The 26,239-nt window shown below is 44.8% G+C and overlaps 1 protein-coding gene across 3 annotated transcripts in view; it reads left to right on the top strand.

Annotated features, from left to right (window-relative positions):
- The window catches only part of LOC149341343 (calpain-7-like), a 29,759-nt gene extending 4,299 nt beyond the window's left edge, over positions 1–25,460 (top strand). For all 3 annotated transcript variants that reach the window (XM_089543400.1, XM_089543399.1, XM_089543401.1), the window contains 15 exons: positions 145–212; positions 3,414–3,701; positions 5,163–5,376; positions 5,965–6,050; positions 7,491–7,584; positions 8,257–8,403; positions 9,890–10,120; positions 11,932–12,076; positions 13,270–13,369; positions 15,598–15,727; positions 15,811–15,886; positions 17,241–17,449; positions 18,857–18,999; positions 20,929–21,021; positions 21,622–25,460. In XM_089543400.1, the coding sequence (XP_089399526.1) occupies positions 145–212; positions 3,414–3,701; positions 5,163–5,376; positions 5,965–6,050; positions 7,491–7,584; positions 8,257–8,403; positions 9,890–10,120; positions 11,932–12,076; positions 13,270–13,369; positions 15,598–15,727; positions 15,811–15,886; positions 17,241–17,449; positions 18,857–18,999; positions 20,929–21,021; positions 21,622–21,766 (2,169 nt within the window). In that variant the 3' untranslated portion in view covers positions 21,767–25,460. The remainder of the gene's footprint in view (positions 1–144; positions 213–3,413; positions 3,702–5,162; positions 5,377–5,964; positions 6,051–7,490; positions 7,585–8,256; positions 8,404–9,889; positions 10,121–11,931; positions 12,077–13,269; positions 13,370–15,597; positions 15,728–15,810; positions 15,887–17,240; positions 17,450–18,856; positions 19,000–20,928; positions 21,022–21,621) is intronic.
- The last annotated feature ends 779 nt before the right edge of the window (positions 25,461–26,239 follow it).

Here is a 26,239-nt window from a genome sequence, read left to right as displayed (position 1 = left end):
TTGATGTGTGAGTGGTAGGGTTTTGTTACAAAAGATAATTTCTCTATCTTTTTGTGTGCTAACGACATGGTGAGTGATATTCTGTGCGGAGGATAGTCTTTACCTCTGCACATTGTAATATTATGGCATCTAATTTTTCTACAGAGAGCTGCTACCGATGACAGGACTCTTCATGAGAAGTTAACAAGCATTGCATCTCAGGGATTGGAAAGGTGTGTTACCCTTGGTTAATCTTATGGCCTTAAATGAGCACCTGCTGCATTTTCTGACCAAAACTGAAGTGCACAGGAATGCCCTTGAAGCTGTTTAAAGTTTACAGTGCTCCTTTAACTCTTTCGTTACCACGCCACTGTGCTTCGATCACCGGTGATAGAAAAATTCGAAGCGCTCCAGCAGCACGACCGCGGCTGTTACGGACTTGCTGAGTCATTTGGTTTGTTGTTCACACATTGAACTTAAATTTCCTGTTTAGTTTATATTTTTGCCAAAAAGCGGCAATTTTTGAGACGCGCTTGAAGTTGGGGGTGCGACGTCGAGCGCTCCGAACAAGCCGTCATCATCGGGAATGGCGCTCGCTCAAAAAAACCCTGTCCCACTCAATTCTGCTGCGTTTGCACCACATATTTTTGAAGTATCGATTAGCACGGACCCTGACGACGATGCTGTATCGTCAGGTATTGTTTCGAAGCTGAAACTGCACAACGAGAGCCCAGAACGCTCGCCTGTGCTTTCAGATTCCTGGTTCCGGTCTGTGCAAACCAAAGCTCCCCATTATAGCCGTTACAGTGATGTGGCGCCATCTAACTTGTCCTTGGGAGACTACAGTTTCGGTTTCTGCGTAGAGTGCAATTTTCCCATGACGCGCGAATTTTTGAAATGCCCTTGAAGCGGAGGGTATGGCGAGGACGCTCCGTGCATGGTGTCGGGTGCGCGGACGGCGCACGCTCGGAAAAACCTTGCTGCGCGCAATTCTACTGCGTCGACTGCAATTACTATCTATGCTACGAATAGCAGAGTCTCTGGTGACGATGTTTCATTGTCGGATTTTGGTTCAGACGCTGTAACTGCGCAAACCAATCCCGGAACGGTGGCCTGGTAGTTTCGCTTCTTTTTCCTGTCTGCTTGAGCGGGCGCATCTGGTTTGTTGTTCAGACGCTTAGTTTCATTTTCCGCCTAGTTCTTTATTTCCCTGCCAGTAGTGCATTTTTGAAGTGCCCTTGGAGCATAGGCTTATTGCGACATAACACGCGGTGAGGACGCGTCGCGTCGAGGTCGGGTGCTTCACGCTCTCGGAAGAGTCCCGCTGCACGTGATTCTTCAGCCTCTGCAGCTGATTTTTCAAGATGCTCCGAGCAGCAGTGACTCGGGCGAAGATGTTGTAACGTCGGATTTCGATTCTGCAGCTACATCACAGCTATACTTATCGCATACTATATATCACTATATCGCACCTATACTTTATTGTGTTTTATATTTTTTTTTTCAATTTTTTTTCGTAAATGAAATAAGTTTTGATTTGTATTTTTTAAACCATGCTTAACAAGCTTTCGTTTGGCACATGACATTACACCTCCAATTTTTTTTTTTGGACTGTAAAAATCATATCAAGGGCACTCTCAAATGAGCCTTTTCAAGAGGCATAAAGAAAAAAAATTCTAGCTTGAAAACTAGTCAAGTTATAATTTTAAAACTTTAATGCCATGTTTTAGAAAGAATTTGAATTGTTCTGTAATTTCTAGAATTTTTTTAGTACAAGTGTTTGGAAAGTTATTGTCATATAAACACAAAAATTTTGTTCTTTTTTATTTTTTGTTGTGTTTACTGATTTTTTTTCACAGCATTTCAAGCAGAATATGTGTTCAAATAAATTCATTATAAAGCGCATTCTATCTTAATCATTGTTATGCATTTTGTATACTTTTATCTATCACACTTTTTCTAAAAAAAATTTTTGTCTGAGACATAAAAATGTTTGTTTTCCCGTGGTAACAAAAGAGTTAAAGCAGGAAGGTACAGTTCTAGACTCTAGTCCATACCAAGTGAATAGTTTACTGTCGGTCAATTCAACTTTTTCGATTGTTAGCACCCTGTACATAGTCCACAGGGGCCAAGAGTACGATCTGCAAATACATTTGAGCACCAAAATTTCTATGTTTCTCTCCGCTTCCTTTAGCGAGTGCACGTTTTTCTACAACGGGCTCAAAAATTAAGCAGAGTAGAGCCCGCCGAAAACGTATGATCCAAACCGCCTAATTTCGAGAAATGTAGCTGTTGAATGAGGTAAAAAGATGTTTGTTGAGAATTTCACTCTAAAAATGTCTATTGGCATTTCATGGCACAAGAGCTGGACAGATCCTATTCCAGTACTCTTCCAGTGCTCGCTGAGTTCAGTCCGCATTCACGCTGCCTTTGTAAAGGAAATTCGTAATGCATCTGCTCTGTTGACGGCAATGACGAAAGTAACCAGAATCTCTTTCTTGTCATTTTCGGATGCTTCGGCCCTTAGCTGGGGAAGCCACCATGGCGGGTGGTTGTCGCAGCTTTTCTCTGACCCGGCCCTCTCATGTGTAAGCGCATTAGTCTAGTTCGTAGAAGCTGCTTCTCCTTACTCTTATGCACTATGAAGAAACTTCAGCATTTCTCCACTTCATATTGCGTCCCCGCAAAAACGGCTGTCGCAAATGGTAGTGCGCCTTTTTTATTTTTTTTTGTAGTGGGGGTGGTAATGTTGATGGTTGTGGTGGTGCTTTGCCTTGTTGCATCTAGGCACTGCAGAGAAGCCATCTCGGCGGGCGACTGCCACAAAAAAAACATGTTGCGTGCCCTCTCGTTCGGCCCATTTGTATGTTTGCGGTTGGTACATGTGCGGTTGGTCAATAAACGTATTATACTACCACAGACCACAAATTGTCGAAATTTTAAACATAGTAGCCGGAAAAAATATAGTGTAACTCAGTGGGACATTTTTAATGTCCGCGATTTCGACTGTATGAACCGGGAGATCATATGGACCGGTAACGTATCAATGAAATTTTATTTTAAATGGGCCTCTTGCTGGCTTCGCAGAAACTGGGCACGGCAGCATTGGAAGTATGCGGAACACCAATCTGTTGACCTTGTGCAGTTCTACATATAATGCTTTCGCATTCTCATACGTAAGCAGTTTTTAAGTGCCCCTGCTGAATTTTCGCTGCACTACATGTTTATTCACTACCACATGACTCGTAGCCTCTCGCATGCTATGCCGGAGGCCAAACTCACTGGACTGTGAGGCAATGGTGCCAAGTCTTTCACGTAGCATTCCAAAGCCGTGCATACTCATAGGATGTCTCGCAGCCTTTGGCATCTAAAGTTACTCAAAATAGTTTTTTTTCTTGTGGCTCTCCGCCACGTAATCTTTGTGTGGATTGCAGGGCAGAGTGCATGAAGGTGAAGCTGGCCAGCAGCTGTGGCAGTGGCTGCACGATTATCCACCCCGCCCCATCAGCGCCCCTGCTCGAAGGGGCCAGGCCACCACCGGGGGGCGGCAGCAGCAAGGCCTCCAGCACATCGGTCACCACCCGGCTCAGCTCTGAGTCGGCCGCCACCTCCTCCTCCCTGAGCTACCCTGGGCCTGATGGGGAACACGTGGGAGACACCGGGAACAAGCTGCTCGTCAGTGGCAGCGAGGGATACACGCGTGAGGAGATCGATGTTCTCAGGTGAGACTGGGCTAGAATTCGGAACGCTGTGTGACGGACTTTCTTGCGGTACCCAATGGTCTTTTCCGTGACTCTTGGGCAGAGGTGTCGCAACTGAAATGGAGCTTCACTCTAACACAACTCTGTGCACTGCCGCCCTAGTAAATGAGCTTGACACCCTTACTAAGTCATCTGCATCAAGTAAAATACCATGTGCTCAGCTGACTGATTTTGAGTGTGACATCTTTTGTGGTCGTGTTTTTCGATGGAGGCAAAATGCAAAAGGCACCTCTGTGCTGTGCACTGTCAGCACAGTTTAAAGAACTTTACATAGTCTAAATTAATCAGGAGCCTATGTGTCGCTTCAGGACGTTAAACCCCTCAATTTTTATATTGTTTTTCTCAGTGTGTCCTTGAGGCTGTTTATTTTGGCTGGTATGCTGTGACCATTTTCATGTAAACGAAGTTTGAGCTAGGACTAGGCATTAGCTGAATGTAGCTGCAATCATTTTATAATTATATTTGCCAGCGAGTAACAGCAATAACAAAAAAACGCACACTAGGGCCACAGCGTTCATTATCTCTTAGTTGATCTTTGTATAGTATCACTGTTCTGCCACTGAGATTGCTGTTATTTTTATTTATTTATTTTATCATTGGTGCTGCTTGATCAAAGCTTGGTGATGCAGAGATGTGCAGCATAATTTCATTAGAGCTCAATGATTAGCTGTATTGGATGCAAATGGGCAGTCTGCTGAAAGTTCTCTCTGAAAAAAAAAAATAAAAAAATGCATAAAATGCATGAGCAGTGGTAACCACAAATCGTTGGCACACCTACCTTGCTCATTGTGGCCACAAATGCCCAGGGGGCAAAGGCTTTTTATTGTTTTTAGGTCATTTCAGTTGGGAGTCATAAAAATTAAAGTTGTACTAACATCATTTCAGATTGGAGCTTTACTGCTTGTTTTTTCTTGGCGTTGTGTTGATTGTAGCCTGTGCTTAGTCATGCTAATAGAGGAAGTGAAATTTTATTAAGCGTAGCAAGTTTTTAAATTCTCGTTTGTTGTCTTGAATTCTAGCCAAAAGCTTTTTTTTAAAGAAAGTGGCATGCCGTCACAAGCAAACAGTCAAAACTGTTAATTGGGGTGAACTTCTGCACAGTGTGGGGTTGAAGTGTGATCTTGTCCCTGTGATGATCTAGTATTTCTCGAGGTCATTTCATTTTTATTTAGCTTTTTATTTTTACTTTTTTTTGCTACACTTTTCAAAACTTTATGGTTGCTATCGCCTAATTAAGTGGTTCCTTGTCTGCGCTCATATCTGAGCCTTGGATAAAAAAAGAATAAACTGCACTGGGCTTGCCATGCCAGAAGGTAAATCAGCCGGTTATTTTCTAGTGAAAATTTTTTACTATGTTTAAATGACAGCTTACAAACCTGTGTGTGCGAGGTTGCCTGTTTTGAGCCGTGCCCCCCTGCCCAGGAAGACGTCGCTGATCAATGGGCGGGAGTACGTGCCCTTCCTGGAGACGGACAAGAGGGACCGCTTTGCCTTCAAGCTGCCCTTCTGCGACCCCAATGGCAAGTTGTCCCTGTCACCCAAGCAGCGTGCTTCCTTCAGTCACTGGGCGCGTCTCGAGGAGCTTTCACATGACCCCAAGATCATCGAGGTGGTCGACTGCTTCAGCATCCGCCAGGTATGCCTGCTTGCTCTAAGCTGACTTGCAGGCATCAGTCATGTCTGTTTGTGCTTGTGTATTTGTGCACGTTGGGGTGGACGTAGCAGGCTAGGATGGCGCGGTTTGCCTTAATAGAAATATGTCCTGGCATAAAAGCTCGCATCCAAGGTAATAGGTAATGTTATGATTCATCTGCCACTTGTTCCACCAGTTAGTTAAAGAAAAAGAAAGGACTGTATGCTTAGTCTTACTTTAGAAATAGTACTAACATGTTAACATTATGACACAATCTGCAAAACAATATGTCATTGCACAGGCTTATGTGATGTACATGTGACAACAAGTTCTGACAGGTAGCAGAAAAAGAAAAGCAAAAGGTGGTGCATGACAGAAATCTGTGAGTTGCCACTCATAATTACTTAAACCTTTGCAAAACCTTTGCCCCTTAAACTTTGCAAAATATTTAAATGTGCTACTTGCTGGTTGTTAAGGTATGCATTCTCTCAGAGGAAATAAAAATGTTAAATTGGTTTGCTGCACATAACATGTGCCGTGTGTCTCTTCTCAGGTATTCTGACATGTTTTTCTCTTTCATGGCTCTCACAGACGATCGTGTCAGACTGCTCGTTTGTGGCATCTTTGGCCGTGAGCGGCCTCTATGAGAAACGGTTCAAGAAAAAGATCATCACAAGGTAAGACTATACATGCTTTTCTCTTGCTGTGATGCATTTATTTATCTTTTGTTTTTCCACAACACAGTTTTACAAGTGCCATTCAGTTTAGGTAGCTTTTGAAAACAGTGCAATTTGTAGCTACATGGGTGCGCTCGTGTAGATGCCAGTGGTAAACGGCTCCCTTGATTGGGCGGACACGTGCAGTTCAGCTTAATGGGGTGCGTATTATGGGAGGGAAGCTGCAGTTGCGATTCTTGTGGCAGCGGATTTTATCCTGCACGCTCACCATTTGGTGTAAATTTTATTTTTACTGTATTGGATGCTGTAAAGGTGCCTTCAGCGATATTTTCCATCATGTGGCATCGGCACTGCATGCAGTCTCTTGTCAGCAAGTTTTATTTCGGTGCATGGCCATGCTCTTTTACATTAAAAAGTACTTAATGCTCAAAAGGAAATGTCCTTCTATACTTCATCTCTTAAGTTCCATGAAGCACTATGGAAGCCAGAGGCCTCCTCTGCCAATCAGGAGAGTGTGCTTAATGTGTTCCTCTGTGCCTCATTGTCTGCTTGCCGTCTACTTGCAGCATATACAGATGTGGTTGCAAAAAAAGTATAGATGCTGTCTACATATTGAACACTGAAGGAACTTAACATATGCTCACTTACGTATATTAAACGCAAGCATTTTGCCGGCCATTATGCTATTTGCCACCTATGCAAATGGAGATGCAATGGTAACTTCAGCCCAGTGACGCCATCTGGTTTTTAGAATGGAAATCATTTGTGTCAACAAACCGACTTTCTTCTTTAGGTCTAGGAGAGGCAGACACTCAAATAAAAAATAAAGTAATTTATCGCCCGTAGATTTTGCTGTAGGTGAGATGAGACAAAACGAAATTCCGATGTCCCATTTTTGATCTGTGCATGTACTAAAAAACCCAGTAAAGACAACAAATTCACTCCGAAGCAAGGGATCTGGCTTCTAAGTGCGGCGCCATGTTGGAAACACTATCTCAGCTTATGCACAAGTTGTGCACACTAATTCGGAAATAGCATATGTAGTGTGAGCATAGCATATGTTACGCAAGTCAAGGTCACCTTCTCTTTGATAGACCCTGCACTTTGCATTTGAGATGATGGAGGCCAGAAAATTTTAAGAGATGGTGCCTATTCCCCTCATCGTTTGTCGCAAACATAACTTGTAAAGTTTAACACAGTGCTTCACTTTTGGCAAGTTGAGACAAAAAAAATAAATAAGGATTCCTTTGCTTGGGACTTGTACTTGCAAGCTAATAGACTTGTCATGTTTATTGGCTCATGCAATGCAATAATGTGAAAAATGTCCCAAGCAAGATATTAATTGTATTTTGGCTTTGCTGCTTGTTATTTTATCTCATACTTGTATTGACTCTTGGCATGCTATAATTCAGCTGTCTGATGCATGGCATGTTTCCGCAGCATAATTTTTCCCCAGAACCGACAAGGCCAGCCTGTGTACAACCCTTGCGGCAAGTACACTGTCAAGCTTAACATCAACGGTGTGCCACGAAAAGTAAGTTCTTCGCAGCACGGCTTGCCATGTACATTTGTTCTTCCGATCATTTTAGCTTTCAGCAAAACTTTTCTAGACATTTTAATTTCTTTAGTTTTTTTTTTTCTTGCTCTTCCATCACTGTGCACCGTTAAAAAAACGGTGACAGACGATCATACAAACTTGCACGGTGAAGCTGCGACAGCAAGAGGTTTTTTGCTTTTGACTTTACATTAGTTGTCTTCCAATTTGATTTTGTCAGCACGTGTTCATTCCGCTGCCTCATGGGTTTCTGGTGCGTAGATGCCTTCTGGAGGGTGTAAATGGTTGGAGAGTGGAGGTGGCTGATTGGGTAGGTGGTAGGTTGCTCTTGTGGAGGCCTCTGAAGGCAGAGGCTTCTAGAGGGTAGTGATAGGCAAGAAGCCTTCTGGAGGATGTAGGTGGGTATTTGGTTGAGCGGTGAACCCCTCTCTTGGACTTTGGTGGGTGAGGACAGGGTGATGTATGGGTGGGTGGTGGGCACCCCTCATGGGCTTCTGGAGGATCGGGCCTTCACTCGTTTGCTGTTGCACAATGACGGCGGCATTCCGCAATATGGCCCCACTATTGCTGCCGCAGTAAACTATTACCTTTATTGTTTTCTTGTGACATGTTTGTGTGTGAGGCTCATGCCTACGGTACCCCTTCTGATAGGTTGTCATCGATGACTACTTGCCAATGGGCAAGAACTCGGAGATGCTGTGTTCGTACTCCAACAACAAGAATGAGTTTTGGGTCTCACTCCTGGAGAAAGCCTACATGAAGGTCATGGGTGGATACGACTTCCCTGGATCCAACTCGGTAAGTTGTCTAGCTTCAGCATGCCATCTTATTGAATGCAATTTGTATAATGTGAGCAGTCAGATGGGAGATTGCATAAAAAGTTAAACTTTATGCAGTAAATATGTTCGTGGGAATGTCATCAGTATTGAAGTTTTCACTACTTTGGGTCTTGAAATGACAGTGCTCACTGCAGTCACAAATTGCGGGGTTTTAAAAAAAGGGGGGATACCGTATTTACTCGCGTAATAGGCGCACTCGCATAATAGGCGCACCCCTAGTTAGGGCGCGAAAAATCAGATTTTTTTATTTCCGCGCATAATAGGCGCACCCCGAACTTGGCACTGTGATCAATACTGTATTTACACGATTGCAAGCCGACGCCTCGCCACCCCCCGCTCCCCAATCTTTATTTTAACAAAGTTTTTGCTGAACTGCCGCACTTCTCGGCCACGTCGTATTTTCCGACCTGCCGCACGCTTGCCGCGTTCGAGAGCAAACTCCCAGCCATGTAGCTGTTAAGGTGCTTGCCCGTCGAGCTAAAACATCAACGCTCTCAGCGGCAAAGCCATAAACCACGATAACTATCGCGCTACCGCAAATCCCGGCACTTGAAAGCAACAAAAAAAAAAAAACGAGCTGGAGATGCTGATGGCGATATAGATAGCGAAAGCTCGCGGCGGAGGAACGCGATGATGATGATGATAAGCTTGGCCTTGGGCGCCCTCCTGGGCGGTGTCTGGAAGCTCCTGCGCGCGTGTGTGGCCTCCGCGATCAAGCGCCCGTTGCGCGCAGCCGGAGCCGATCGGGGAGGCCTCGGCGCGTGCATTCCTAAGGCTATTCCCGCGTGTGTGGTGGAAAGTTTCGGTGCAACCCTTACACGGATCTTTTTTTTTTTTAACATTTTCTTCGCGAAAACGGGGTGCGGCCCGTACACGAGTGCGTTTACGCGGTGTGTTCAATTTTGCGAGTCGAAAAATTTCCGGAAATTTTACCCCGCGTAATAGGCGCACCCCGAACTTTGAGCCGGATTTTCTGGAAAAAAAGTGCGCCTATTATGCGAGTAAATACGGTAATACACTCCCCCCCCCCTCCTTTATTTGCAGCTGACAGTTAAACCGCTGACTGCACCCCATATTTCGTGAGCTCTACAGAGCACACACCAGCCACGGTGGGCCGTGCTCTACAGGAACAAAGGAACATCAAGTGCTGATGCAAAATTGGCATTTATTGCTGCTGTGGCAATAATGCCAACTAGCAACAAATTACATTACAGAATTGAAGTCGTCCACATCAGCCGGGTTGTGAGTGTTTGCCCATGCTAGGGCAGGGTAGATGTTCCAAGGCCAAACGGGACAGGCTTGTAATATATATGTTCCCATGAGGGATGAGTTCTGTGATATGTTGTTTTCGGCGCGAGTCTTAAAACACACCTCATGCCCTTTCACCATTAACACAGTTGTACATTTTCGTGTGGTTGCGTAACGAGAACATTTACCTTGTGCAGAACATCGACCTGCATGCCCTGACAGGCTGGATCCCTGAGCGTGTGAGCCTTCATGGGAATGCGGACACACCATTTGACGCCGATGCATTGTTTAGCAAACTGCTCGACCGGCACCAGCGTGGAGATGTGCTGGTTACGCTCGCCACTGGGGAGTTGAGTGAGGCTGATGCAGAACGGTCGGGCCTGGTGCCCTCACATGCCTATGCAATGCTGGATGTGCGCCAAGTGCAGGTGAGCCCAAAACGAATGACAGAGGTGAACACCTTGTGAACTATCCACTACTGCCACAGAAAAAATACTGGCTCTTAGTGGCTTCTATTCCGCGAAAAATCGCAAAATTTAGCACTTTTCGCGGAATTGTATGTTAGCAGCTTCAGTCCCTTTTCCTGATGATACTGTATGATAGTAAGTTTGTGGACGTCAATAGGAATTGCAGAATGATGGGAAACATAAGAGAATCACCTGGATTCTTTTGTAGGGGAGAATCTGGTGACGACGTTCTGCTGATGCCTTGGCATGATTGCTTCTTCATCTGCCGCAGCAAGCTAGCCTGTCAAATGCTGCAGCTCTGGCAGTAAAATGCTCACACAGTTTCGTGGCAAATGTCATGATACTGGCACCTGTCAAAAGTAATACCATATTTATGCGCTTGCATAATGAACACATGCCTACTTTGGCAGTCAGAAAATGCAATTTTTATTTTCCTCTTGTGTAATGTTTGCACCCATCTTTTGGCATGCAGTCGGCTGCTGATGATAGTCAGTACTAGCAAGTGCTTTTTCTGAACACTGAAACAACTACGTAATAATATATTTCTCCATTTGTCCAATGTCAAGACTATACTGTATCATACTTAAATGTTCCACGAGGAATCTGACCGAAAGGAACCATGTCTTGTCACAAAGGTTTTTTTTTGTTTGGTCTGCTGTATTGAGGTCCGTAGAAACTTGTGGTTGGGCTTCATGTTGAATGATGAGGATTGTGCTAGAGTAAACTCAGGTTGCTCTGTATTTAGACAGCATCATTTGCTGCTACGGGAGCTAGGGTTTAAGGAGGGATGCATGTCTTGATATCTAAAAAAAAATTGGGAAAAGTCATTTTTGGGGAAAACAGTTTTTCGGAATAAATACACTTCAAACTCTATCCCGGCAAAATATTCACGCTCAAAACGATCCCAAAGTATGAAAAAAAAAAATGAATTCTTAGTGAGTCACACAGCGAGCTTCAAAAGCTCGAGCTTTTTTAGTTTCACTGCATGTGATCACAATTCCAAAACTGCTGTCTGATCGCTACCATTTTGCTATCATTTGAAAGCTTGTTCTGCATCCTTTCATTTGACACCCCCCAAGCTGGCATCACTCCAGTGCAGCCAAGGTTTCGAGTGTTCTCCTGTGACTAAATAAGTGCACACAGACTTCAAGCCTCTATAGGTATCTATCTTCATTACTGATTTTACGAATACAGTCTCTGCCTTATGGTCTTTTTCTCTGGCTTGCTTCGGGCAGTTGAAATGCTCTTAGTATCAATATATTCGGCAAGGGTAGGACTGTGAAATAGGGAACAGGAGGAGAGATGGGAGTGGATGGGTGGTGAGAGGGACACCGTGGTTTCCACTCAGAATTGAGGGATGGGTAGCGTGGAGAGGGGGTACCGCATGTCACACTGTGATTGCTGGATTGGATCCGGGGGTACTGCACATCACATGGTAACTGATGGACTGGATCACTCCTCCAGCTTGCATGGTCTGGACTCGTCAGTGCAGTGGCTGCTCCGTCCAGGTGGGGGCAGGCTGCAATAATGTTTACCATGCTCATGAACGGAGAGGAAAAGCCAACTTCTTGACGACCTTCGGCTGACAAGGTAAACCTCGCGGTGCGCACTGGCGCGAGAAAGAGTTGCAGCAGTTGTGGGAAGCAGGTGGCGTGTGCCATTGAGGTAGAAGAGAAGGGAGGAAAGAGTCATGGATTCTTTGAACAACACAGGCATGCTTTTCTCACCTGTACAAAAAATGAAAGAAGCAGCTTGGTTGTTTTGGTCTTTAGGGACGGCGACTGTTCCTGCTCAAGAACCCCTGGAGCCACCTGCGCTGGAAGGGGCGCTACTCGGAGCGCGATACCACCAGCTGGACTCCTGCTTTGGCACAGGCCCTGCGATACGACCCCCGGAATGCTGCCATGTTTGACAATGGTGCGGTTGCATGGCAGTATGCATGCCGACATTTGGATAGTTGATTCTGTGCAGCAATGTGCATCTTGGTCCCACCTTGGGCAGTGTGGCATTATAAGAGCTTTCACATATGTCACAGGACCTTTGTCTTCTCAACAGGGTGCAGGCCGGGGCTAGTTGATGACGCATAGAAATGGGTGACAACAAACTTTGGACAACAAACAAACTTTCCGATCGTTAAAAATAAATAATCAGTTGCTTCCGTGAAGCACTTTGGACTGCTACAGTGCAGTGCCAAGGCCAGTCCCGGACCATCCTAAAGGAAGCACCTGATCCGCTACACTACTGGTGACACGGAATCATTCAGAACATCCCCAGTGCCTTCAGAGGGGCTCAGAAAGCAGCAAATCTCCTCAGCAACAGTGAAAAATGAAAGTTACAAACGGGCACCTATCAGTAGTCCGGGCATTGTGGAGCAGTCATCACTTTCCGAACTAAAATCAGGCAAATCAACGTCACCTTTCTTTCAAAGCGGTCACTTGCATCTACAAAGTCGGGTGCTGATGCTGCCGAATCTCAAGAACACCTGCGTTGCTGAGGAGCGTCACTGCGAGACGAGGATGCCACCTTGGGCACCATGCTTACCGTGATGTCTCCGCATTGGCAGGTTTTGTTAGTTGCGAATCGGTGACAGTGCCAGTCCCGTTAGCAGATGTCCGATCTGTGCGCGCACATGGCTCACCGCCTGAAGCCAGAGAACATTGGGAGAAGCATTCATATCCAAGGCTACGGTGAGGAGGTGTCTGCAGTAATTGAGCAAGAGAGAAGGTCTCCACGGGTGCGGCTTGAGTGTCCTTCCTTTGCAAACCTCCTGAACAGTGCTTGCTTGGCATTGCGTTATAATTATGCACGGCCATTCCTACAGGACAGGGGATTTGTGTGCAACCCCACACCTTTTGTTGAGGCAATGCCACATCTGACCAGCGTAGCCTATATCTGCCTCATGAAAGGCATACTTGTTAGAGAATGCTTTCAAAGCGTCCTATGGTACAGATGATCGCTAGTGACACAGGGAATGCATAAAAGGCATTGAAATGTAGGTCGCATTTCTCATAACAGCTGCATCTTCATAACAAATTTACTTGAACATCAGTGCTTGCCTCACTTGTGCAGATTAAATCTGTATATTCAATGTTTTCTGCGTCATCTTGCAGGCGTATTCTGGATTGACTACGACTCTGTGTGCCACTTCTTTGATGTTGCCTACCTCAATTGGAACCCTGGCTTGTTCCAGTACACCTACTGCACCCACAGGTAAAGGTTTCTCATTGCCAAGTTGTGCTCTTATGTGTTGTTTAGCAAAATGACTTGTGGTGGGAAAGTGTGATAATACGATCTGTCATTCGAATTAGTTACCAAGTAGTTGTCTTGAATTCCCTAGTATTGATACTTAGTGCACCATTGCTTTGCATGCAGACATTAAGCCATTAAGCCATTCTAGTGTAAACCAATTATTGATGAGACAAAACTTAAAAGTGTTCACACCACATTGGCATGGTGGTATGTTTTTATACTGGCATTGCTATGAGTGGGCTACCGCAGGATAAAAAAAAAAAAAAAAAACCTATTTTTGCTTATCTGCACTTTTGCCACCTGCCTAGAAGAAAGGTGAAGTGGTTTGAGGAGAACTTTGTGTGGGAGGGCTGTTTGGCCCGTGGCCATTTCTATTAATACGCTGCAGTAGATCAGCCTCAGCATTATTGTACTGCTTATGCTTGGGCTGTGTGTTTGAGTTTTAGCTGAATCTTCCCTGTCTGATTTTGTGTGAAGTCAGCAGCTCACATCTGCTGCCGTTTTAGAGCAGTGTGTTGTAGGGTAGCTAAGGAGACCTTAACTGGCCCAGACTTCTAGATGTTCAATCAGAGGCGGTGCACAAGTGTAACATACGAGGGGTGTTCAATGAAGATTTCCCCTGACGCACTTCCTGTGGACGGAGAGCATTGAAACTTTGCAGATTTATTAGTCCTTCTGTACATAGGTGCCACCCAGGGACACACACTTCTCCCATCTTTTAATGCAACTGTAAACAACTCGCTTGTAGAAGTAGACAGGTTGCTCCAAAAACCATGTTGTGACTTCAGAAATCAGTCTCTCATCATCTGGCAAATGCTTGCCCTTCAAATATGACTTCATTGTTGGAAAGGGGCGGAAATCCGATGGTGCGAGGTCGGGTGAATAAGGGGGATGCGGTAGAATTTCAAAGCCGCAGCAGCGTGCTTCCATCTGGGCAACGTATGAGTTGTGAACTGGGGCATTGTCTTGCAGAAGGCGGACACCTTTGGTGAGCATGCCCCGTCTCTTGCTTTTGATGGCCTCCTGCAATTTCCGCAGCAGTGACCATAGTATGCCCCACTTTGCTAGGCAATCCATCAAGACTACTCCGTGCTGGTCCGAAAAGACTGAGCATGGCCTTGCCCGCCGAGGGCTGGGCACGTGCCTTCTTTGGTAGCGGTGAGTCCAAGTGCTTCCATTGCATCGACTGGACTTTAGTCTCTGGATCATAGTGATGGACCCAGCTTTTGTCCTGTGTAATCAGTCTGTTGAAAAAGTCCTCCTGGTTTCCATGACACATGGTCAAAAGATCGTGGGAGCATTCGACTCGCTCCTGCTTTTTGAAAGGTGTGAGCAGCCGGAGAACCCAGCAAGCGGATACTTTAAGCGTGTGAAGATGGTTCTGAATGATATTTTCCACGGACCCAACACTAATCTTGACATTTTGGGCTAGGTCTCTAACGGTTACGCGGCGATTTTCCAAAATGGCGGCCTCCACTTGCTGTATTGGGTGTTCACCGATAGCAGAGTGGGGTCGCCCTGCAATCGGCGCCGTTTGCACCGATGTCCAACCACATTTGAATTGACGATGCCAGTTCTTCACTACATCATATGATGGGGAATCCTCCTCATAAACCTCTTTTATCTCATCGAACGTCTCCATTGGAGTGCGGCCTTTCAGGTACAAGAACTTGATGACTGCTTTGTATTCCACCGCATCCATTATCACACCTCACACCACTTCAGCACCTGTAAAAGAAAGACCGTTATTAGTTCAGAGTTGCACATTAGCACCTGAGCTATAGGGACTTAAGTCATTACACTTGCGCAGTTTTAGCATCCTGCAATAAACAGAAGTGAGTCAGGGGAAATCTTTATTCAACGCCCCTCGTATCATTATGCTGCTGTGTCTATTGTATGCGCATTCCCTCCCCATGCCATAATCTCGCTGAGAACTGGCAGCGAAAACTTCGGGATTAAATTTTCAGCACACTATCTGAGGTAAACTGAAGGTTCACGCACGTAGTTTTAGGTAATTGTGAGCAGGAGCTGAATACATCTTTCTTTATGCATTTACCTATGCCCTATAAAATTAACTAGACAGAGTGTGTGTTTGTGTGTGTGCTCGCATGTGCATGTTTCTTTCATCCAGGCAGTTTGTGCGTGTTTGAAAGTCAGTCACCACTCATTATCTGCCTTGGGTGCTGCAGGACATGGACGGCTGGTACGGGCCCAGTAAAAGACCTCTACAACATTGGCGAGAACCCGCAATTCACACTTGAGCTCAGCCGGTCAGGTTGTGCTGTCTGGATTCTGCTCACACGCCACATCACAGACAGGGTTGGTGCCCCCCCCCCCCCCCCGCTCCCTTGGTTACCTGGAGTGCATGGCATTGCTGACATCATTTTGCGTTTCTTTTGCAGGAGGACTTTGCTAACAATCGTGAATACATCTGTCTACTCGTGTACAAAAACAATGGAAGAAAGGTGTACCTGCCATGTAAGTCCACCCATTCTTTTTTGGTTGTGCGAACATTTGTGAGGTGAATCTTCACATGGAGCTTGACAGTGAAATCAGTGGCCATCATTACAATCCTTGCTATTTCTGCCATTTTGCCATAAAACTTTGTAATGTTCATGCTAAAAACTGCCAGTGTGCGGCTTTGTTTGCAATGAAAGATATGATGAAAATTATCTGGAATGCTTGTAGCCTTGCACAACTGGTTTGAAGTTTTAGATTGTCCGAAATGCTTTGCGTGCCTTTAAATCGAAACTTCTTCCGCTTCAAATTGAGAGTGGCCAAGAGCAGCAGTGATTCTGTTCTCTGATGGTCGCTGAGGACACTTGTCGCTATCACCGCCACAGAGTTCTTCAGTTATTGGTGGGCTCAAGAAGTCAGCCCAATGAAAAACTTATTTTCTACTCATCTGTTGTCCCCACGTTGTCACCACCACATTGAAAAATTGCCCCCATGAGGTTCTAGGGGGAAGTAAAGCGAATATGTGTTGTGTGAAGCTAATATTGCTTTATTGTGTACACTCTTGCAGCTCTGTGGCGTACACTTTTGAAACTTTCAGTTTGCTAGTGTACTGATATGTTTTTTCATGATATAGAATATTGCTGCGACCACCAAACCTTGGACCGCTCGCGTCCTGCATGTTACGAGGCTTGTGCTGCATGAAGATGATGCTTCAAAAAAATCACTTGTATTATTTGTTAATGCTAACAGCCTGCCATCTTTTGGCTGCAGCTATAAAGAACATGTATTTACTTGGGAGCATGACTGTTTAGCATATATACTGCTAACTTTGAGAGGCACGAATAGCATCTGTTTAACATAGTGTGCATTTAAATTTTCTAAAGGACAAAAGCTTATTAGATAGAAAAGTAGATGGTGCATTGTGTTTAAGGTCTGGCTCCTTCTTTCATGGATACAACAGAGCACACAGCTTTTCAAGGAATCTGTATTGCCATTCTGCATCAATGCAGGCTACCTTGTTCCATAATTTCTGAAATGATGCCCAATGCCATATTTTAATGCAAAACACTAAGTCGAATTGGTTGTGCAGTTCCACTGGAGGCACTCAGGTAGTCAGTAGTACAAGAATGGCACTCTCATTATTAACATTTTGGAGGCTACGTTCTAGCATTTCTCTCATTTAAATGTCTGTATTGCTTCACAGACCGTATTGATGAGCAGTAATAACATGATGCATAGCTTATTTTCTTATCATTATTTCCTGCTCATTTTTACGTCATTGTTGCTGTGTCGTAGAGAACTATTGCGAAAACACAGCACTGGAGTGGAAGTGTTTTAATGAGCATTTTCTGTTTCACGTGGCTTGCCTTTGCAGTTGACCCACCGCCTTACAAGGATGGGGTGCGAATCAACAGCCCGCACTATCTGTGCAAGATGGTGGTGCCCCAGGGTGGGGAGACTCGTTACACTCTGGTGATGTCACAGTACGAGAAGAACAACACCATCCACTACACACTGCGTGCCTATAGCAGCTGCCCTTTCCAACTGGCGCCCATCAAAAACCCGTACAAACACGTCCGCGAGGTAAGACGCCTGCTGGCTCAGTGCACTTGCTGACTCTGCAGATCCTTAGAGGTGCAAGGTGCAAGCTCAGATTACTGTAAAAGCCCGCATATAATACGAACCCGAATATAATACGAGGTGAAGTTTTATAAACGTGAAATGGGAAAAAAAAGTTTCACCCGCGTATAATACAAGTGACGCAAGCTAATAGAAGACATTTATTCAAACCACATCCCGCACTTCACTTCAATTACTTTCTTCTTCAGTAGATCTTTCTTCGGACATTTCATTGTCCGACAAATCATCCCAAATGTACTCATCTTCTGTGCCATCGAGGGCGTTAGAGATGCTGCACTTAAGCCCGCTTCAGCCGCCCGGTTGGCGTCACTGCAGGCTCACCTGAGCGCATCCACTCTGCGTAGCACCGCTTCACTGCGTCCTTGAATGGTTTGTTTACACAACCATCAAACGGCCGCGAAAGCTTCGTCGCGTTCCGCTGCACGCGAAAAGGGCTTCTTTCTGTCATGGCCATCCACAAATGCATCCTTCGACGACACCAAACTGCCTCCCGGCTGCACCGTTGCCGATGTTCTCCGCAGCTAAAATCACTTTTCGCTTGAAAGTAGCTGAGTACTGTTTTCGAGACCGTGACATCGCGCTCCCTAAAACAATATCCACTTCACGAAGCGTGCCTTACATGCGAGCACGTGCGTTGTCAACAGGCGCACGGCACACCGCGACCCCCCGGCGCACCCAGCGGACCAACAAAGAAACGACGTCGTGACGTCGTTTGTCGAGAGTAACGAAGCCAAGCCGTAGCTACACGCCAATAGCAAAGCCAAGCTGTAGCCACGTCGCAAAAACAAAACCAAAACTTCGAGCAACTTGGAAAATTTTTGTTCGGATCCGCAAATAGTACGAGGCGGAAATTTAGGACGTTAATTATGAGAAAAAAACCTCGTATTATATGCGGGTTTTTGCGGTAGTTCAGCAGAGGTGCTGGAGGGCTTTACACCTTCATGAAAACTTCCCCTTTACTGCGCTTCACCTCTTTTACTATTTCTGAGGGGATGAAGCTGTAAGGGTGCAAGCAGAGTCCAGACTCTTGCCCTGTGCATCTATGGTGCTCCAAAGTCCAAGAGTAGAAAGATTAAGTTTTCAAGCCTTGCTTCAGCATCATTGATCGCAAGTGTACGTCTGTGTTGCGATGCGGAACACTGACATTGTAACACACGCAATTGCGAATTTAACCCTGTGTTTTGCTGCGAGATGTCAGGGAGCGAAGGCATTGTAGTGTGATTCTATAAAAGTGAATGCATTTTACTTCAAAATGAATTCATGCTTTTCAGCTTGTTCTCTGTGTTACTGAAACTTTACTTCGTAATTGTGGCCTGTTCTCACCTACTCACTGTGGCTCTAACCATGCAGGAAAAGCATGGGGCATGGACAAAAGAAACAGCAGGTGGTTGCGGCAACCACCCCGAGACCTATAGCCGCAACCCAGTGTACCAGGTGACCCTGCAGAGCAGCCATGACCAGAACCAGATGCTTGTCAGCCTGAAAGGGCCCAAGTGAGACCCCACATTTATCCATCTCTGTGCACAGAACGTAGAAGGCATTTACGGTATTTAGGTCATGAGTGAGTTGAGAAATGGGTTGAGAACAGATTGAGAAGGTTGGCTTATGGGGTTTAATGTTCCGAAGCGACACATGGGCTGCGAGGGACGCCGTAGTGAAGGGCTCCGGAAATTTCGACCACCTGGGGTTATTTAACGTGCACAGGCCTCTAGAATTTCTCCTCCAAAGAAATTCTAGCCGCCGCGGCCGGGATTGAACCCGCGTCTTTCGGGTCAGCAGCCGAGCGCCATAACCACTGAGCCACTGCAGCGGCAGATTGAGAAGGTCTTTGGAGGCGTGTTGTCTCTCATTGATATTGTTGCACTTTTTGGCAACTTGAAATCGTGACTTCCAGCACACTGTGGAAATGCACAGAAGGAACATGGTGTCTCAGGTGGTCCAAACCAAGCGCATGATTTGCATACTGTTAGTGTAAGATTGATATTTTGTAGCGGAAGCTACACAAGGCTAGCAGAAGCACATTTCAGTGTGCCTGCCAAAGGCCACCACTGTGCATGCGCCGTTACCATGGCAACCAGTTTTTCTTTTTTTTTTTTTTAATCTGGTGAACGGGAGTGTAGGCTGTTTGATAACATGACCATGGGATAATTTGGGCATTTTTTTGTTTGATAACATGACCATGGGATAATTTGGGCATTTTTTTGTGATTCCTTGGAGGCCAAATTAATGAGATGTCACTTCGTGTTAGTTCATTTCGGTTGCCGTGTAGTCATGCATCAATTCATGCATTTCCTTTTGTCACTCATTTTGGTTGCCCACAGTGCTTGCAAATTGTATACTGTTATGCTGTTTAATCAAGCACTATACATTTCTGCACACATAATTTTTTTAGGTACTGAGTCAATCTAGTTTTATTTCAGGGGCAATGACCTTGATGCTATATTTGGAAAAAAAAAAAAATTACAGCATTGTTTGCCTGCTCATCTTTTCCTGAAAATTGTTTTTATATTGAACTGGTATTCTACATTTGATTTGATATCTCATGCTTTTTTTTCTTCATATTCTTATCCTATTCCCACAGCCCTGGTAACTTGCTATTGATCACTGTGTTTTGCAAATCTAGTTCATCAGTGAATGGCTTGGCCTAGGTTATCTTAGGTATATGTGAGCTTGCACAGTGCTCCACACACTTGTCTAAGTGGTGAAACTGTGTGTGCCATTGTGTTTTTGTGATATTTCACACTGCCCTCCTGGGGCTTAACAGGACTGTTTGAGGCATTGGCACTGAATGATGATTCCTATGTAATCGCGTGCTCAGTGAAATGTTGCTTTGAGCTCTAGGCCACTTGTAAATCATGCCTATGTGCTCCGCAGTATACCATTCACATGCCCTAGACAAATGTGTGGAGGTCTGCATACTTTGCTGTGCATTTGTGCTATACTACTTAGTATATGCTTTACTAGTAGCTCATACACGTGTTCTGTAAAGTTGCAGCAACTGAACTGGTGTGTGTTCGGTTTGTTTTCTTTGGTACATGTGGGGAGAAGCAAAATAAACCTTTTTGTTCATTTCAGTGTGAAAACCATCTATGTCAGTGATATGAATATTACCATGTCTTTATGATACTTGTACAATACTTGTACGTGAAAATATGCATGCTTGTTTTCTTCTTCACTAGTACTCTGCATTTTCTTGCTAAAATTAAAAGCTGAAACAGTCATTCCTGGTTGGTTCTATTTGTTATTATAGTATTAGGCTATGTTAGTTGTTTCTTCATGTCGGTGGTACTCACATCAACAAACAATGTACCGTACATGCTGCTAGCGCGCGTGTCTTGCTTGCAGTCATGGTTCGCAACTAAGATATATTGTCTCTGCAACATACAAATTAGTTACATGATTTTTTTTTTTTTTGACTGCAGGCAGTACCAAATTGGTTTTGATATCGTGACTGTCACTGTCAACAACCCATCTTGTTCCGACTTCTTCGCTCGAAAAGGGTCTGGGACATTCAAGTAAGCTCCGGTTTTTATGCACCGTTCTTGCTTCACATTGTGCTTTATTTCAACATTTTTCTCCACAAACCAAAGGGATTTTGTAGCATTTGCAGCCGTGCCTCAAACATTCAGATGAACCTACAAAGAATTTTGCTTTGTGCTTTGACATCCTTTTTATGGTGAACAGCAAAACCCCCCAAAAAACAAGACAGAAGAGATAGGATGGTTCTGCTCTAGCAACTGCAATTTCTTAAGAAAAAAATGCACAAACGTGTTGCTGATAGCATGAAGGGAAGGGAACAGTAAGGAAAACAGTAGAAAACGATAAGATTACTTGAGAGAAGGCATAATGCAAGCTTATAATTCTATGAATTGAAAGCAAATCCTGTCTTTTGCCAAACAGGGTATGCTTTCTCGTGAACTGTAACATGTTGCTGACAAAGTATTCTGGCCACATCTCTTTAAATATATGTGTACTAGTAAATTGAAAATTTTTGATCGCTGTTCTTCTCCATCTGATGCATGCTGCTTATTCTTTCCTTGTCCTTAAAGATGTTTGGCTTCTTGGTTTGATTTAGTTAACAACCCTGGTGTGTCTCCCACTGTTCTTCTTCTCAGGTCTGGTTTTACAGTGCTGGAACTTGAGCGTGTGCCTGCTGGGGTGTACAACGTGATCCCGTCCACCTTCAAGCCATTCCAGGAAGGGCCGTTCTTCCTCACTGTGTCAGCCACCTGTCCACTGAAGATGTCGCGTATCCAGTAGCGCCTGGGCTCACCTCTCTTCTGCACACTTGGTGCACTGCCGTGATGATCGTTGCACCAAGTTGCTTTTAAATTGCCATTTATGAGAGATCAACGAAAGGATCATACTGTGCGTGCTAAGACTTCAAATTTGTACAGGATGCAAAAAATTTTCTCTATATAGTCAGCTGACATGGGAAGAGTGTGATTTCACGCGTTTTTACCGGTGCAGTGACTTTTCTGTTTGCCGAGTGCTTTTTTGTGTCGTATGCGTTTATTTTGGTTGAAAGTTGTAAGTGCCATAATATCACTTTTAAATCAGGCTAGGAGTTGACCAGCAAGCCATTTTGTGCTCCTTTGTTCTGCGCTTATAGATTGTAATTGCTCATTGCTTTTGTTGAATTGTTTTATGCGAGGAGGTTAGCTTAATGCTTCGTAGAGTAAATGCAGACAAATAGTGCTAACATAATGCCTGTGCTCAGATGCAAAGTGCCAACGCTTCATCATTGATCGAGCAAGAATTAATTTTAGCCGACTTATAATTAGCGAAATTACGCGTCAGTAGTGGTGTTTTTCACCACGCCCGTAAAAGTTCAAGGGTTTGAAGATTGTGTTTTTGATTGTCAGCCGTATAAAGGATAAAGGCTGCTGTTCGAATATTTGTTGGCTGGCTTGCAGTTTTCACACCGCATGACAGCAAATTCCTTGCTGTGTATTTCTGCCATTTGTATGATTTGATGGTGCTATCATATTCAATACAATGCTCTTAATTAATTTCCAAATGTTGCAAAGTACGTACTTGGGATATTTCGTCAATTTAAACTCTCATCAAGTACAAAATTCTCATGTTTACGTTGTGCTTCTAAAACCTGAGCACATAGCCTCAGTTTATAATTGGAATTGCGTTGGTTGCAGATACTGCATCTACAGCGAAGCCTCGTTATAGCGAACAAGTAAAAAATCTTAAAATAGTTTGCTATAGCCGAAATTTGTTTTATAAAATTTCATCACAAAGGCACACAACAGCGGCGCAATTTGGTTATTGGTGGGACGGCAGTTCTGGCGATCCTTACTAGAGAAAGGGAGAGACGTTTTCGCTGGTCTTAGCAGCGTTTCGAAGGCGCCCGCGGCTATTACTAAGACCGCAAAAAACCGAGCACCAGCTAGGTTGGCTTCCCCGTACAACACTACAAGCGCATGTTTTAAGCGCCGGCTACAGTGGCTTCCCTGCATCACAGACGTGTCGCGTGGAAAGCGGTACATCAGAGCGAAAGCTATCGCAGTTTTCACCACCTCCGCGACAGCCGACATGAGCACGTTATTGTTACTACAAGTTAACAACCACCTGCGCTGCTGCTTCCATGGGAGGGGGGGGGTGTGTTGTCACCGTATGCCAGAGACGTGAGCGCATTTTCTGCCGGACTGCAACCCTACACGCCGCTGTTGGTGAGTGCGAAACAAAAGTGAAAACCTTGGGGCGAACGCTTGCCGCATCACCACCAGTCACTTGTGCTGTGCGACGAAGCCTGCCACCTGCCAGTCGACCGGCAAAGTTTGGCGCTGGGGAGTTAGATATATCCGTTTCATAGCCAACAGCATTCGATATATAAAGTAGAAATTGCAAGCGTTTGTAAAAAATATTTACGAAGAGTTTGATCTAGCCAATAATTCGTAATATCAGTGCTCGTTATATTGTGGTTTGACTGTGTTGGTTCCAGCCTGCATGTCTTGGTTGCTAAAGAATTTCATTTTTTTAGGGGCCCAACAGCCTATAGCCATCTATTTTTCTTTTATATTTCTCATTGAGCATGTATCATGTGCAATTGAAGTGATGCTCTGTGAATTATGAAGTTGAAGTTTATAGGCAGCACTGGCTAAGATGTGCGGTATACTTGCACATTGGTTTTCCATGTGCATGACAAAGGTGTGACCAGTGCTGTTGATTCATTATTAGAACATGCTAGGGCAGGTGTTTTGAGCTTACAGCTTTTATGCTTAGCAGTTGTGCAGCTTTTTCCCGATGCTTTCTTGTCATTTTTAAAAATTTATTTCTTTGTTTTTAACGTGCTTTTACCTCTACTGTGTGGAGAAAATTACGTGTGGAAGTAGTAATCTGTGATTGCAGGTGTACAGTAGAACCCGCATATATCGAACTCACAGAAACATGCCTATGAGTTCCAAATAATGTGTAATTCAGTGTAAAAGTAGCAGTAAATTTAATAACATGCAAATATATTGAGTTGGAAAAAAATGTTGCGGTTCAACTACTGCTCAACCTGGTTACAGAGCGAAAGCTGCCTGATAGTTGCCCGATAGGGCAACTATAAGTGGCTTGGCGGCTGTAACGTTGAGTGCGTTCCGGACACTGGATAGGCAGCGCACCCACCCTGCCAGCCTGACAGGTGGCAGTTAATGGTTGGTCGCTAGAATTTGCTCACCCAGTGAACACTGCGGCCTATTGCAGCAGTGCCGCATGTCTGCCACGATGTTGTCAGTGCTAACACTTGCAGCCCACTTCTCTCTCTCATCACCCCATGTACCTCTTAGTGTGATTCAGCGATTCAGATGTCCACTGTCCCAGGGAGCCAGTTTTGCATACTTCCTTGCCTTAAAATCATCGCAGTGTAAAACATGGTAAACGCCAGCGCCAATGAACACAGTGAATGCGACAGCCTATGGCTTCAGGCTTCAGTGCCACGTTTCTGCCACAGCATTGTCAATGCCAGTGCATGCAGCGCACATCTGTCACTACCGCCACATAGCTTAAAGCACAACTGAGGTGTCCATTGTTCCAAGAGGGCAGTTATGTGCTTTTCCTTTGCTTTCCAATCCTGCTCCATAGGTTTCATAGCTTAAAGCGCGACTAAGGTGTCCGCTGTCCCAGGGAGCCAGTTATGCACCTTTTCTTTGCTTTAGAAGCTCAAGGTCATTTGAAGGTCAAATTTGCATGGTCTGCAATTGAAGCTCGAAGTGCCGTAGTGAAGCTTTCACTTCAAAAATGTATTGCTTTGATAGCCACTTACTGCGCATCGGTTACCGAGCGAATTAGACGTGAATTCTTTTTTATGTTACGTAGTTTTCATTGGCTCGGACAGAACGTATGCATTTTTCAGTGTTTTCAATGGGCTCCGTACAGCTGAGACCGCAGCCTTCTATCGACGCGCAGTAGCGATGAACCATGTTACTCAAGCATACGGAACATGTGGGCACAGGTTTGCTCAAGTCCTTGTCACAATTCACCTCAGTAGTGTGACGTTGGCAATGATGTATTCTTCCGCAAGCTCTCCCGCAGTCTCAATATCGTCATCCACGGAGACAAAGCTGCCTTCAGCTGCTGCATCACAAATAGCACCAGTTAATTTGGACAACTGGTTCCGCAAATCATCAAGACCCGTGATGACTTCGTCAAACTCACCGTATGAAGAAGTTGCTCCATCTTCTCCAGGAAAGCAGAGACCAGACTGTCTGAAGCAGTTCTCTATAGTTTCATTTTTCATATTATTCCACGACCCACTTAGCATAGACAGAGCGCCTAAGAGGTTGATTTTGTACTCTCTGCCAGTACTTGGGTTCTGCAGGGGCTCTTCATTCAGACGCTTCCTGAAACCAACCTTTACCACACGGATTATTCCCTGGTCCAAGATTTGAAGCACCAACATTGCAATTTAACAATACTGCAGATTGGGCGAGTTGGTTAACATACATCTTGAAAAATTTAGCGCGACAAACAAGGACAGAAAGAGTAGACGACACGAGCGACGTGTCGTCTACTCTTTCTGTCCTTGTTTGTCGCGCTAAATTTTTCAAGATGTATGTTAACCAACATTGCGTTCGGCGGCAGGGAGCAAAGTGCAATGTTGCTGGAACTAGCACTGCAGCTTTGGGCACAGACGTAGCGATCTTGGCCGATCAAGTCGTCGTTCCAAACTACCCATGCTCTTCCATTGAACCTGTAGGTCACGAGAACCGAAAGCAAGTTCTGCAAGCATCGCAGAGACTTTCTTTTTATGAGCTTAGTTAGTTCGGAGCAACTTCGGATATCTTCTCACCTCATTGAACTCTCTTGATAATTTCCAGTTTCATGGAAAAGGGGAGGTTCTGCCGTTTCGCAGCTGCCATTACGGGCACACACAAACAACAAAAACTATATGCCTAATTGTGCGAATTGCATGGCAATAAGGGCACAACTGATGCAATGCGCTAAAAACCCTTATTCTGGTTGTCTGGGTGCACTCCCGTTACCTACGTCATGGAAAATCCGCGTCATTATTGCTGTGCGCATGCTATATAGCTCCAATAACACCCGTACATCCATTTGGGAAAGCTAACCCCTAGAGATATGTCGAAAGCCAGGATCTTGAGTCACCCTGTGTTGCTCAGTGTGCAATCTATCAGATGTGACGGCTAATTTTTGTATGATGTAGTCGTACATTTTCCCATACATTCACACTGTACCTTTACGGTGCTCAGAAATCATTCGCTGTAAAAGATAATT

Source organism: Amblyomma mixtum, chromosome 5 (genome assembly GCF_055824585.1).
Source record: "Amblyomma mixtum isolate Tamu chromosome 5, ASM5582458v1, whole genome shotgun sequence".
NCBI classification, from domain to species: Eukaryota; Metazoa; Arthropoda; class Arachnida; order Ixodida; family Ixodidae; genus Amblyomma; species Amblyomma mixtum.
Note: the sequence above shows the minus strand (reverse complement) of the source record. Positions and strands in the feature narration are given on the sequence as shown.